Here is a 12765-nt window from a genome sequence, read left to right on the forward strand (position 1 = left end):
CTGGGGCTCAGTTCTTCAAGTTGCAATGTTTCTCTTCTGGGCTGACATCCTAGTGGACCATGCAGGAACTTGTGACAGCAGCAGAAATAATGAGAAGAAACTATTGTGAAACACCAGTAAGAGATCAAGCCAGAATTCTGGGTGCTTTCCAAGATCCACTCTGGTCTATGGGCTACAGACGGGGTGGTAAAGAGGCTATCGGGCAGTGGCAGCATCCCTTCAGTGCTAGATCCAGCCTGACTCCAGCACCATTCCTTAAAGCACAAGGAATAGAGCAAGGTAAATAAGCACGCAGGCAGGCCTCTGGCCAACACTTTCTGGCTGTAGAGTCCACAAGAGGAGTCACGCTAACCTGGTAAACTGATTCAATACAGTAGTGACTGCTACCACAAGAAAGATTTGAAAAAGCTTTCTTCACTGCTCTGCTTGAGACCTTTTCCAGTCTGAGCTTACTCAGAACAATGTTTTCAAAACTGACCAATGTTGTAGCATGTATGGGTGCTTCATTTCTTTTTGTGGCTGAATAATATTCCATTATATGGAAATAGCACATTTTTGTTCATACATTCATCAGTTGATGGACATTTTGTTGTGCGCTTTTTTTTACCACATTTTTGGCTATTATGAATAATGTTGCTGTTTTTTTGTGGACATATATTCTGATTCTCTTGTGTATATACCTAGAAATGGAACACTGGGTCATATGGTAACTGTGTTTCACATTTTTTTTGGAACTTCTAGACTATTTACCAATGTGGTTGCAGCGTTTTGCATTTCTGCCAGCAGTGTATGCAAGTTCAAATTTCTCCACATCCTAGCCATTGTATTTTTACTAGAGCCGTCCTAGTGAGTGTGACTGGTATCTTCTAGCTTTGATTTTCATTTCCCTAGTGGTTAATGAGGGAGAAGGCAATGGCACCCCACTCCAGTACTGTTGCCTGGAAAATCCCATAGATGGAGGAGCCTGGTAGGCTGCAGTCCATGGGGTTGCTAAGAGTCAGACACTACTGAGCAACTTCACTTTCACTTTCCACTTTCATGCATTGGAGAAGGAAATGGCAACCCACTCCAGTGTTCTTGCCTGGAAAATCCCATGGACGGAGAAGCCTGGTAGGCTGCAGTCCATGGGGTCGCACAGTCAGACACGACTGAAGCGACTTAGCAGCAGCAGCAGCAGTGGTTAATGATGTTAAAATATCTTTTCATATGCTTATTGGCCAGTTTTATATTTTCTTTGAAGAAATGTCTATTTAAATCCTTTATCCATTTTAAAATTGAATTGTTTGTCTTTTTCTGTTGAGTTGTAAGAGTTGTTCATATGTTCTGGACATCAGTTCAGTTCAGTCGCTCAGTCGTGTCTGACTCTTTGCGACCCCCTGGACTGCAGCATGCCAGGCTTCCCTGTCCATCACCAACTCCTGGAGCTTGCTCAAACTCATACATTAAGTCATTGATGCCATCCAACCATCTCATCCTCTGTTGTCCTTTTCTCCTCCCACCTTCAGTCTTTCCCAGCATCAGGGTCTTTTCCAGTGAGTCAGTTCCTCACATCAGGTAGCCAAAGTATTGGAGTTTCAGCGTCAGTATCAGTCCTTTCAATGAATATTCAGGACTGATTTCCTTTAGGACTGACTGGTTTGATCTCCTTGCAGTCCAAGGGATTCTCAAGAGTCTTCTCCAACACCACAGTTCAAAAGCATCAATTCTTTGGCCCTCAGCTTTCCTTATAGTCCAGCTCTAACATCCATACATGACTAGTGGAAAAACTATAGCTTTGACTAGACAGACCTTTGTTGGCAAAGTAATGCCTCTGCTTTTTAATGTGCTATGTTGGTCATAGCTTTTCTTCCAAGGAGCAAGCGTCTTTTAATTTCATGGCTGCAGTCACCATCTGCAGTGATTTTGGAGCCCAGGAAAATAAAGTCTGTCACTGTTTCCCTTGTTTCTCCATCTATTTGCCAAGGAGTGATGGGACCGGATGATCTTAGTTTTTTGAATGTTGAATTTTAGGCCAGCTTTCACTCTCCTCTTTCACTTTCATCAAGAGGCTCTTTAGTCCCTCTTCACTTTCTGCCATATGAGTGGTGTCATCTGCATACGTGATGTGTATCTGAGGTTATTGATATTTCTCCCAGCAATCTTGATTCCAGCTTGTGCTTTCTCCAGCCCAGCATTTCACATGATGTACTCTGCATATAAGTTAAATAAGCAGGGTAACAATGTACAGCCTTGACATACTCCTTTCCTGATTTGGAACCAGTCTGTTGTTCCATGTCCAGTTCTAACTGTTGCTTCTTGACCTGCATACAGTTTTCTTGGCAGGCAGGTCAGGTGGTCTGGTAGTCCCATTTCTTAAACAGTTTTCCACAGTTTGTCATGATCTATACAGTCAAAGGCTTTGGTATAGTCAATAAAGCAAAAGTAGATGTTTTTCTGGAACTCTCTTGCTTTTTTGATAATCCAACAGATGTTGGCAATTTGATCTATTTCCTCTGCCTTTTCTAAATCCAGCTTGAATATCTGGAATTTCTCGCTTCATGTACTGCTGAAGCCTGGCTTGGAGAATTTTGAGCATTACCTTGCTTGCATGTGAAATGAGTACAGTTGTGCAGTAGTTTAACATTCTTTGGCATTGCACTTCTTTGGGATTGCAATGAAAACTGATCTTTTCCAGTCCTGTGGCCACTGCTGAGTTTTCCAAATTTGCTGGCATATTGAGTGCAGCACTTTCACAGCATCATCTTTTAGGATTTGAAATAGCTCAACTGGAATGCCATCACCTCCACTAGCTTTGTTCATAGTGATGCTTCCTAAAGCCCATTTGACTTTGCATTCCAGGATGTCTGGCTCTAGGTGAGTGATCACACTGTCATGGTTATCTAGGTTGTGAAGATCTTTTTTGTATAGTTCTTTGTGTATTCTTGCCACCTGTTAATATCTTCTGCTTCTGTTAGGTCCATACCATTTCTGTCCTTTATTGAGCCCATCTTTGCATGAAATGTTCCCTCAGTATCTCAGATTTTCTTGAAAAGATCTCTAGTCTTTCCCATTCCTTTGTTTTCCTCTGTTTGTTTGCGTTGATCACTAAGGAAGGCTTACTTATCTCTCCTTGCTATTCTTTGGAACTCTGCGTTCAAATGGGTATATCTTTCCTTTTCTCCTTTGCCTTTCGCTTCTCTTCTTTGCACAGCTATTTGTAAGGCCTCTTCAGACAACCATTTTACCTTTTTGCATTTCCTTTTCTTGGGGATGGTCTTGATCCCTGCCTCCTGTACAATGTCATGAACCTCCGTCCATAGTTCTTAAGGCACTCTGTCAATCAGATCTAATCCCTTGAATCTATTTGTTACTTCCACTGTATAATCTAAGGGTCCAGATAATAATGACGTAAGGACATAGGTCCAAATAATTTGTAAATATTTTCCCCCAATTTGTTTGTTGTCTTTTTATTTTCTTTATGGTATCCTTTGAAGTGTAAATGTTTTATTTTTCAGAAAAAATTATTGTAATAAAATATAGAAAACATAAAATTTGACATTTTAGCCATTTAAAATTCATTCACATGACCATCACCATGTGGTCATCGCCACTATCTAATCCCCAGAACTTTTTCCATTTTCCCTAGCTGAAACTCTGGTACAGAGTTCTGGTACATGAAATTAACTCCCTGTTCTCTCCTCCCCTCAGCCACTGGGAATCACCATTGTACTTTCTGTCTCTCTAAATTTGACTGCTCTAGGTACCTCATATAAGTGTATTTGCACAATATTTGTTCTTTTGTGGCTGGCTCATTTCACTTGACATAATGTCTTTGAAGTTCACCATGTTGTAGCATATGTCAGAATTTCCTGCCTTTTTAAGGGTGAATGATATTCCATTGTATGTATATATACTACATTTGTTTATCCATTCATCCATCAGTGGACACTTGGGTTTCTTCTACGTTTTGGCTATTGTGAATAATGCTGCTATAAGTAGGGGTGTACAAATATCTGTTGAAGTTCTTGCTTTCATTTCTTTTGGGTATATGCACAGGAGTGGCATTCTTGGATCATATGGTAATCCTGATTTTTTTTTTTTTTTTTTTTTTTGAGGCATTGCTGTGTTGTTTTCTACAGCAGCTGTCATTGCACATTCCTAACAATAGTGCACATAGGTTCTAGTTTTTCCACATCCTTGCTAAATAACACTTGTTATTTCCTGGTTGGCTTTGTTTGGTTTGCCATCAGAATATGGGTATTAGAGTACAAAAGTTTTAAATTTTGATGAAGTTCTATTTATCTATTCTGGTGTTGATTTTGCTTTTGGTTTTATAGCTAAACCATCCTCTAATTCAAGGTCACAAAAATTTACTCATACTTTTTTTTCCTAAATGTTTCATAGTTTTATTTAGTGCTTATGTTTAGGTCTGTGATTCATTTTGAGTTAATTTTTGTGAATGGTGTGAGACAGGGGTCCAGCCTCCTTCTTGAGCATGTGTATGTCTAGTTATCTCAACACCATTTATTGAAAAATAATATTCTTTATCTGTTGAATGGTAAAAATCAACTGGCCATAAATGTAAGAGTTTACTTCTAGACTACCAGTTCTAGTCCATTAATAATCTTTAGTCTATTTTTATGCCTCAATTTCTTTCTTTCTTTTTTTTTTTTTTTGGACATGTGTGATGTGGGATTCTTAGTTCTCCGAAGTGGAGATCAAACCTGCATCCCCTACATTGAAATTGCAGTCTTAACCACTGGGCCACCAGGGTAGTCCCTAGATTCCTTCTTTTTGAAATACTTTCTTCATTTGGCTTCCAGAATACCTCTCTGTCTTGTATCTCCTCCAATATTATTGACCGTTTCTTCTGGAGTCATATTTGCTACTACCTCCTTATCTTCCCACCGTTGTAGTACCTCACAATTCAATCCTGACCACTACTTTTTATTTATACTCACTTCCTAGATAATCTCTTTCAGTCTCATGATTTTCATAAGCATTCCCAGATTGATATCTGGCCCAGATATCTTCTAGGAATACCAGATTCCACATCTACTTACACCCACATTTCCGTGTGAATAGACATCTCAGATTAGACATTTTCAAAACCAAACTCCTGATCTTTCTCCGTAAACCCTGCCAAACCTACTTTCCCTATAGTCTTCCTTACCAGTAAACGGCAACTCCATTCTTACAGCTAGCTGCTCAGACCCAAATCCATAGTCATTCTTTTTTTTTTTTTTTAAACCACATTGTTTTGTTTTTTATTTGCTTGTTTGTTTTCAGCTGTGCTGGGTCTTAGTTGCGGCATGTGGGATCTAGTTCCCTGACCAAGGATTGAACCTGGGCCCCTTGCATTGGGAGCATGGAGTCTTAAACACTGCACCACCAGGGAAGTCCCCATAGAGTCAATCTTGACTTCTCTGTTTCTTTCATAAGCCATATCCAATCAGTTATTAAATTCCATCTGCTTTGCCTTTCAAACGTATTCTAAACCTTAGCACTAACATCTCAATCTCAGTCACCATTTTCTCTCGTCTAGATGATAGTGGTAGTCTTGCTGATCTCCCGGTTTCTACCCTTGTCTGTCTGCAGTCTGTTCTCCCCAGCCATAGTAATCCACATAAAACACAAGTCAGATCATATCACTTCTCTGTTCTGAACAGAATGAAAGCCAAAGTGCTTATGAGGGCACTATTTGAAATGATCCTCTAAGGCAGACTTGTTCCTTCACACCAGCCATGCTGTCAGCTCAGACTTTACACTTGCTGTGTGTTCTGACTGGAATACTTTTCTCTTTGCATTCTGAATAGCTTTTTTACTAATTTTTCTTCATATCTCTGCTTAGATGTTCTTTTAGCAATGAGGCTTCCTGACAATCATTTATAAACTTTTCATAGCATAACATCACCACTGGGGACAATATCTTTTCCCCTTACCTGGATTTTTCAGCTAAGTCCCTATCATTTGTGATCAGTTCAGTTCACTTCAGTCACTCAGTCGTGTCCGATTCTTTGCGACCCCATGGGCTGCAGCACACCAGGCCTCCCTGTCCATCACCAACTCCTGGAGTTGGTCCATCAAGTAGGTGATGCCACCCAGCCATCTCCTCCTCTGTCGTCCCCTTCTCCTTCTGTCCCCAATCCCTCCCAGCATCAGAGTCTTTTCCAATGAGTCAGCTCTTCCCATCAGGTTACAGTATACATAGTTCCAGATTCTGGAACCAGAGTACCTGTTTCAAATTTTGGCTTTGCCACTTGCTGTGACTTCAGGCAAGTTTCTTAACATCTCTGTGATCTTCATTTTAATCAATAGGAAAATGGAGATTATAACAGTATTTACTCAGAGTTGTTGTGAGAAGTAAATGAGCTTACTCAAATAAAATGCCAGATATATATTGTGTTCACTTGGTGTTCGCAGCTGTCATCATCTTCACCATCATTACTAGTTGTCTGTTCCTCCTACTAGAATAGAAGCTTCTTAAGATCACAATTCACTGCTCTAGCAGCATGAGAACAGCACCTAATGTGAAGTAGGTTCTCAGTGAATATTTAAGGAATGGAAGTCGTGGTACATATATACAATGAAATATTACTCAGCCATAAAAGGAACACAGTTGAGTCAGTTCTGGTGAGGTGGGTGAACCTATAACAGAGCCTGTTATACAGAGTAAAGTAAGTCAGAAAGAGGAAAACAAATATCTATATATTAATGCTTATATATGGACTGTAGAAAAATGGTACTGATGAACTTATTTGCAGGGCAGGAATATAGGCTCAGACACAGAGAACAGACCTGTGGCCACAGCAGGGAAAGGAGAGGGTGGCATGGATTGAGAGAGTAGCATTGACATACGTAAATTATCATGTGTAAAACAGATAGCTAATGAGAAGTTGTTGTATAATACAGGGAGCTCAACCTGGTGCTCTGAGACAACCTAGAGGGGTGGGATGAGGTAGGAGGGAGGTCCAAGAGGGAGGGAACATATGTATACTTATGGCTGATTCATGCTGATGTATGGCAGAAACCAGTACAACATTGTAAAGCAATTATCCTCCAATTAAAAACAAATTTAAAATTTTAAAAATTTTAAAAAGAAATGAATCCTCACAATAACTCTGGGCAATCACTAGTCTTATCTTCTTTTTAAAGATAAGGAAATGCAGGCTCAGGTAAGTTGAGTGCCTCAAATCTTTGACTCCAAAGTAATGGAGTTAAGATTGTTTTAACAGTGAGGAAGTGTGTGTCTCGTCCTTATCAGATGGACTATCTGGAAGAGTAAGATTATTCTTAGGGATCAGAAATTTTCCTGCAAAGCAGGTGTTATATAGACATGTATCACTTAAATTGAAAACTAAATCTGAGTGGAAAAACCCTAAGGTATTTTAAGAAGTTAGGAGGCACAAAGTGTTTGATTCCTAACAAGAAAAGATATTTTTAAGTTATTAATAAGAAAATGTTTGGCCAGGGGTTGGGACAAACTGAAGGGACTAGTACAGCAGTTCTTTGGGGTCTGGAAAATGGTACAGGCTAAGAGGCCTATCTTTTCTCTTAGGCAAGACACATGTCTTTAGAAAGGCTGTTGTTTTCTAAGTTCTGAATTTCAAGTTCCTTTTACTACATAAAAACACTGGATGTGCTAAACCCTCAGACTACAAAGGTGAAATAAAATATATATATATAATTCTTGCTCTCAAGAAATTCACAATATGTAAAGGGAGACATTTATACAGACAATTAACAATGAAACATACTGACAACAAACTGTCATAGAAGTGTGTACACAAAAGCATGGGTACCATGGACGCATAGTAGAGAAGCACCTAATTCTGTTTTTGAGAGGAAGGCAGATAAATTTTCAGAGACATTAATATTTGATCTAAGTTTTTAAGAATAAGTCTGAGTTCACCCAATCAATGCAAGAAGCTAGGTCATGACAATATATTGACTTTTCTTCTTTAGGCATCGTGGGGAACTCTGGGAAGAATAGAAGGACACAACTGAAGCAACTTTAACATGATATGTACAATATATTTAAGATAGTGGAGGAAGAGAAAAACCTTTTCAACTCGAATCACAGGGTCAGTTCGTTGCCTAGCTTTCTTTTTCAAAGGGAACAGAGTGTTCCCAGGAAGTAGGGAGTATATGTAGTAGAAGAGACAGTTCCCTCTCCCAGAAATGTTTTTTTAATCTCACCCACTTTTCTGCACTGTTTTGGAAGATTCCTATTCCTGAATCTCTTCTGTCAAGTCAGGTGACCCATTAGGTAATCAGAAATAGCTTGAAAAATTGAGAACTTACTAGTTACCATGACTCTCCCTTCTACTTGTTTGTTATGTAATGTCAGTGAATCTTTATTCAAAGGGATGGGAAAAAAAGAAAAGAGGGGCTAATGGGTCCAGATAATGGACTTTGCTTAGAGAAGGAAGCCTCTGTCAAGCAAGTGTGGCCTAGAAGGCTGTGTAGTGTCTGGCAAATAGGAAAGGAGTAATTTCTGGACTTTATTCTTCCTCTCCTGTGGTTTGCTTGGGTCCTTCTGGAAGTGTCAGTTTCTCTTGATGTATTGTTCTAAGTTTGGTAGATAATCAAACCTGGGATTGCAGCCGTGGTTTTATCATTCAGATCATAGTGACTTAAGTCATAGTGACTTGATAAGGACTTGGTGCCTCCAAATCTATGGGCACTGAGCCTCCAGGTCCTGGCCTTACTTCTAGGCCCTAACTTGGCCTAACTTAACATAGGCTCTGGGAAAACAGGCCAAGGCTTATGGGGCAAAACACGTAGCCAGCCTGTGTTAGAAAAGGGAGAGGGCTCAGCTACCCGGCCTTTGGGGTTCTCAGACTTAGCCCAGATTCAGATGAGCTCATGTAGCTCCTGAGGAAGGAACCTGCTCTGTGTTCAGTCGGTTCAGATGGCCTGTGGGAGTGGCCCTTGGTAACACAGCTGGCCTTGTGGCCCCGGTGGCCCTGACCCTGCATGCAGACCACTTTGGAAAGAGGGGAAAGGGTGGCTGAAATTCCCAGGCCGACTTGGTCCTTTGGTTTTTGTAGCCAAACCTGTTCTAAACTAAAAAGCAGGGGCAGCGTATACAGGTGAGGATTCCGGGAGCCAGGCTCTGAGCTGCCGGGTTGTTAGAGGACTTCTCCGAGCTCTCCTCCATGTCCCACGAGGTTAGCTCTACCTGGTTTAGGATGAATCTACTAACCTCTCTGCCCTTTTTTTTCCTGCTCTTTCTCTCCTTGCAGAAGGAAAGCGAGGAGCCCTTCAGGTTGTGCTCTGGCCCTTTGGGGCCCCTTTGTTGTTGGTTCTCTCCCCTCCCTCCTGAGTACAATGTGTGTATGTGTGTGTGTGCACGCATGCGTGCTTATGAGCTGTGGCTCATGCAGCCGGTGTGTTTGTCCTGACAGCAGTTTGTGTGCATGCTCCATGCCCGTGTGTGCTCCTGCAGACACCCGTGGAGCCTTGTGAGGATGTGTGTGCCTGTATGGCACACATTCAGTGTAGCATGTGTGTGCTTACCCTTGTGCTCAGTTTGACCCCCCCAGGCACTGACTGCCTTCCTTTTTTCCTGCTTTGCACAGTGTGTGTCCATTTTCTACTTGTGGCTGCCGACTGGCATATGCTGTAAACCCTCGCTGAGCCCAGCATGCATATACACTTTGTATTTGAGAGCGGGAGTTTTTGTAGGCTTTTTGTGCCTCTTGCTTGGGGCCTAAATGTGAAAGTGCTTTGTGCTTCTGAGCAGGCTTCCTGGCCTCTCTGTGAGCACAAGGGTCTGCAGACCTGTGGTGTGGTTTCCCCACACCATGAGAATGTGTGGTGTACTAAAGCTCTGTGCCTACAAGCACTGGTTCCTCAAGATGGTAAGGGTGCGCTTGCCGGTGATTTGAGCCCTGGTGAACACCGAGTCCTCCCCCAAATGGGTGTGCATGCTCTGTATCTCTGTATGCGGGATCCGTGCTCACCTATGGTTCCTCAGGTGCAAGTTGTGTCTATGAATGTACCTCCTATAGGTACTTTGTTGAGACCTGCTCTCATTCCCCTAGCCCTCCTGTGCCCTGTGTGTGCATGCTCTGCACTGTGTCTGCAGGCTTCTGCAGACCCACTGCCCCCTCTAAGCACAGGAAATGTGTATGATCTGAGCCTGTGAACCCTGGCTGCCAAAGATGTTTTGTGATTTTGTTTCCTTACGCCCAGTGGCTTCTGGCAACCACCTAATTCTAGGTAGGAAGTAAAAATCTGCTGAGTGCAGTGACTGTTTCTAAAGGGAGGATAAGTTGGTTGGTGGGATCTGGGGATTTAGGAATGGGCTGCCCCTCACAGGAACCATAGGAGACTTGATTCAACCTTCTGACTGACTTTTGGGCCTGGCCCTCCCTCTACCATTTCATCCCACTCATAGAACCAGGGTAGGAGGCAGAAGCAGCGAAGTGTGGTCACAAAGGGCCTCAGGCAGTAGGCAGATAGGCTTGATTAGAGCACAGGCAACCTGAAAAGGATCTTAAATCCAAAGTGCATCTTGAGCTTCCTGCTGGTCCAGGGTCACTCTAACCCACTTTTACATCACCGATTAGCTTGTCCTACCTCTTTTTCACTCTCTTGCCTCATTTTGTCTATAACTCCTCCCATCTTTAGCCCTCCCAAAACTTCACCCCCTGTCCAGAGCCTAACAGCGTACCTCTGCCTCCCTTGATCTGGAGCTCCTTTGCTCAGGATGGCTAGCTGGAATCCAGATCCCAGGAGTCAGGGAAGTCATTGGGGGTGGAGGAAACAAGGAGGAACAGAAAGCCCCAGACCCGCGAGTACTGTCTGTTGAGCCTAAGTAGCAGGTGCCATTGGTCCTCTGAAAGCCCTGGCAGCTTTGGAACTCTCTGTACTCTGCCTGAAGGATTTGCTTTGGGTTTTTTTTTTTTAACAAAAAGCTTTAAAAAGTATTTTCCAACAGTTCCTTGCTTGAATTATTTGGTGCTTCAGTTTTCAGCTTCTTATTGTAGAGTTCATAAAATTTGCAAGAATGGTAATCCAAGTATCTAATCTGCCCTGTATTCTTTTGTTTTATCGAGTTTATCAAATGTAGAGCATACTCAGTGTCAATAAGTTATAGCTTCAAGGACCCTAGGCCAAGTCAAATCACAAGATGAGACAGGAATCCAGAAAGACCAGGTCTGACTCTAGGGCAGCCAACAGAACTTAAGAATATAGCTGGAAGACTGGACTCTATATGAAGTTGTCCTTTGGCTTTAGTGAGGCCTGGAAGCCTACACGGGCCCTCTCTTGGCCCATGCTTACTGTTCTATACCAGTGGATATGTGAGGGGGCTCTACATTCTGGCAGCTCTCACACTCCCAGTGGACCTTAGTCCTGGGTTCTCTGTGAGCTTATATCCTCCGTGCTCACTGGGGAGAAGGGAGATGAAGTCCTACTCACTTCAGCTGCCTGCTTGTGGCCCTGGCTGGTCAGGGAACTGGCTTCCACCTCAGGCCGGCCATGTCACCACACGGTGTATGTGACCTGTGCTGCTCTGGGCTTCCTGCTTCACTGCTCACTGCCTGACCAAAGAAATATGGCACTCTCCCATCTTTCCCAGGAGCTAACTTCTCTCTCTTTCTCTCTGTAAAGATTCCAGATGGTGGTGATCCCTGTATGCCCCAGTGGCTTCCAGAAGGGTAAGTGTGGCACTTCAAGGTTTCTGTGAATCTTACAGTCTCTTATGCTGCTTTAGCTTTTCCCTTGGGAAGCAGGAGAAACAGCTTCATCAGCTGGATTCTGGAGAAGGAAGAGGTTCCACTGTCGAGACGATTGTTTCTCCGGGGCAGAGGAGAGGACGCTGCAGACTGATTCCCCAGAGACGGAAGAGAGAGCTTTGCAGAATGGTTCCCCTGAAGCAGGGGAGGGAACTTTGGGGCTCCCCATCCTTATTTCTGGAATTTCTGCTGTATCGCATCATAGTGGTGGTATGCTCTTTATGTATAAGGATGAGAAAACTAGAAAAATATCTGCATTTAGAACTGGTTTCCTTCTATTCCACTGTTGATAGTGTAATTGCTTAGCTTGCTGCTGGCCTCAGCTGTTGTGAGTCACTTACTTACTCCATTCTACTATAGTGAAGACATAAGTAGTATCCTTGACAAGCTCTGTGGGTTCTGTTTGTGTTTCTTGTCTGGGAGTTTCAGACCCATGTGATTGCACCAGAGAATCATTTTAAATTGTTCAACTGCTATGACTTACTGTTATTAAGAGAGGAAAGTGTTTAAGTGCCTGCACCATCTCTACCCTCCACATACAGCTCTCAAGACCGTTAGGCTCTTCCTTCTGTCCTTGCCCCTCAAAGTCCTGACGTTGAAGTTCTCAGTGGCTGCCTCCTCTTCCTCATCACCAGGGAAGAAAAAAGATTAGATCAGAAAGTTATCAACTATATTTCTAAATGCTTCTTTTCCTTTTAATATGTCTTTTTTATAGCAAGAGTTAGTCATGTGAATGAACCACTCTTCTTTTGTCAAAAGCTCATTTGTGTTGCCAAAAAAAGACACTTCTTGGCTTAAGGTATACATTTTATAGTTTTCAGAATTAGCCACAAATTTGTGGCATCAGTTGCTTCTTCAGCAGCCCTTCTTCAGGGCTTTAGCATTTTTCTTCAAATAATTTTAAACTTCATACATACCAACGCAACATAACCAGGCTATTTTTAAATGGAGCCATGCAGGGATTTTCTAAATGTCTCCCTGTTGTCATCTTTCCCTGCCTTCAGCTTAGTCCTTAGAAACTGTCACAAGTTTCAAACTT

The 12765-nt window shown here is 42.3% G+C and overlaps 1 protein-coding gene across 5 annotated transcripts in view; it reads left to right on the forward strand.

The window, feature by feature from the left end:
* UNC13B (unc-13 homolog B) overlaps positions 1-12765 on the forward strand; it is a 212661-nt gene that overhangs the window by 162537 nt on the left and 37359 nt on the right. For 2 of the 5 annotated variants that reach the window (XM_019966134.2, XM_019966135.2), the window contains exons 11-12: positions 9228-9314; positions 11602-11648. In XM_019966134.2, coding sequence (XP_019821693.1) covers positions 9228-9314; positions 11602-11648 — 134 coding nt within the window. The remainder of the gene's footprint in view (positions 1-9227; positions 9315-11601; positions 11649-12765) is intronic. The other 3 variants (XM_019966136.2, XM_019966137.2, XM_070794722.1) reach the window with 2 other exon arrangements.

Source organism: Bos indicus, chromosome 8 (genome assembly GCF_029378745.1).
Source record: "Bos indicus isolate NIAB-ARS_2022 breed Sahiwal x Tharparkar chromosome 8, NIAB-ARS_B.indTharparkar_mat_pri_1.0, whole genome shotgun sequence".
Lineage (NCBI taxonomy): Eukaryota > Metazoa > Chordata > Mammalia > Artiodactyla > Bovidae > Bos > Bos indicus.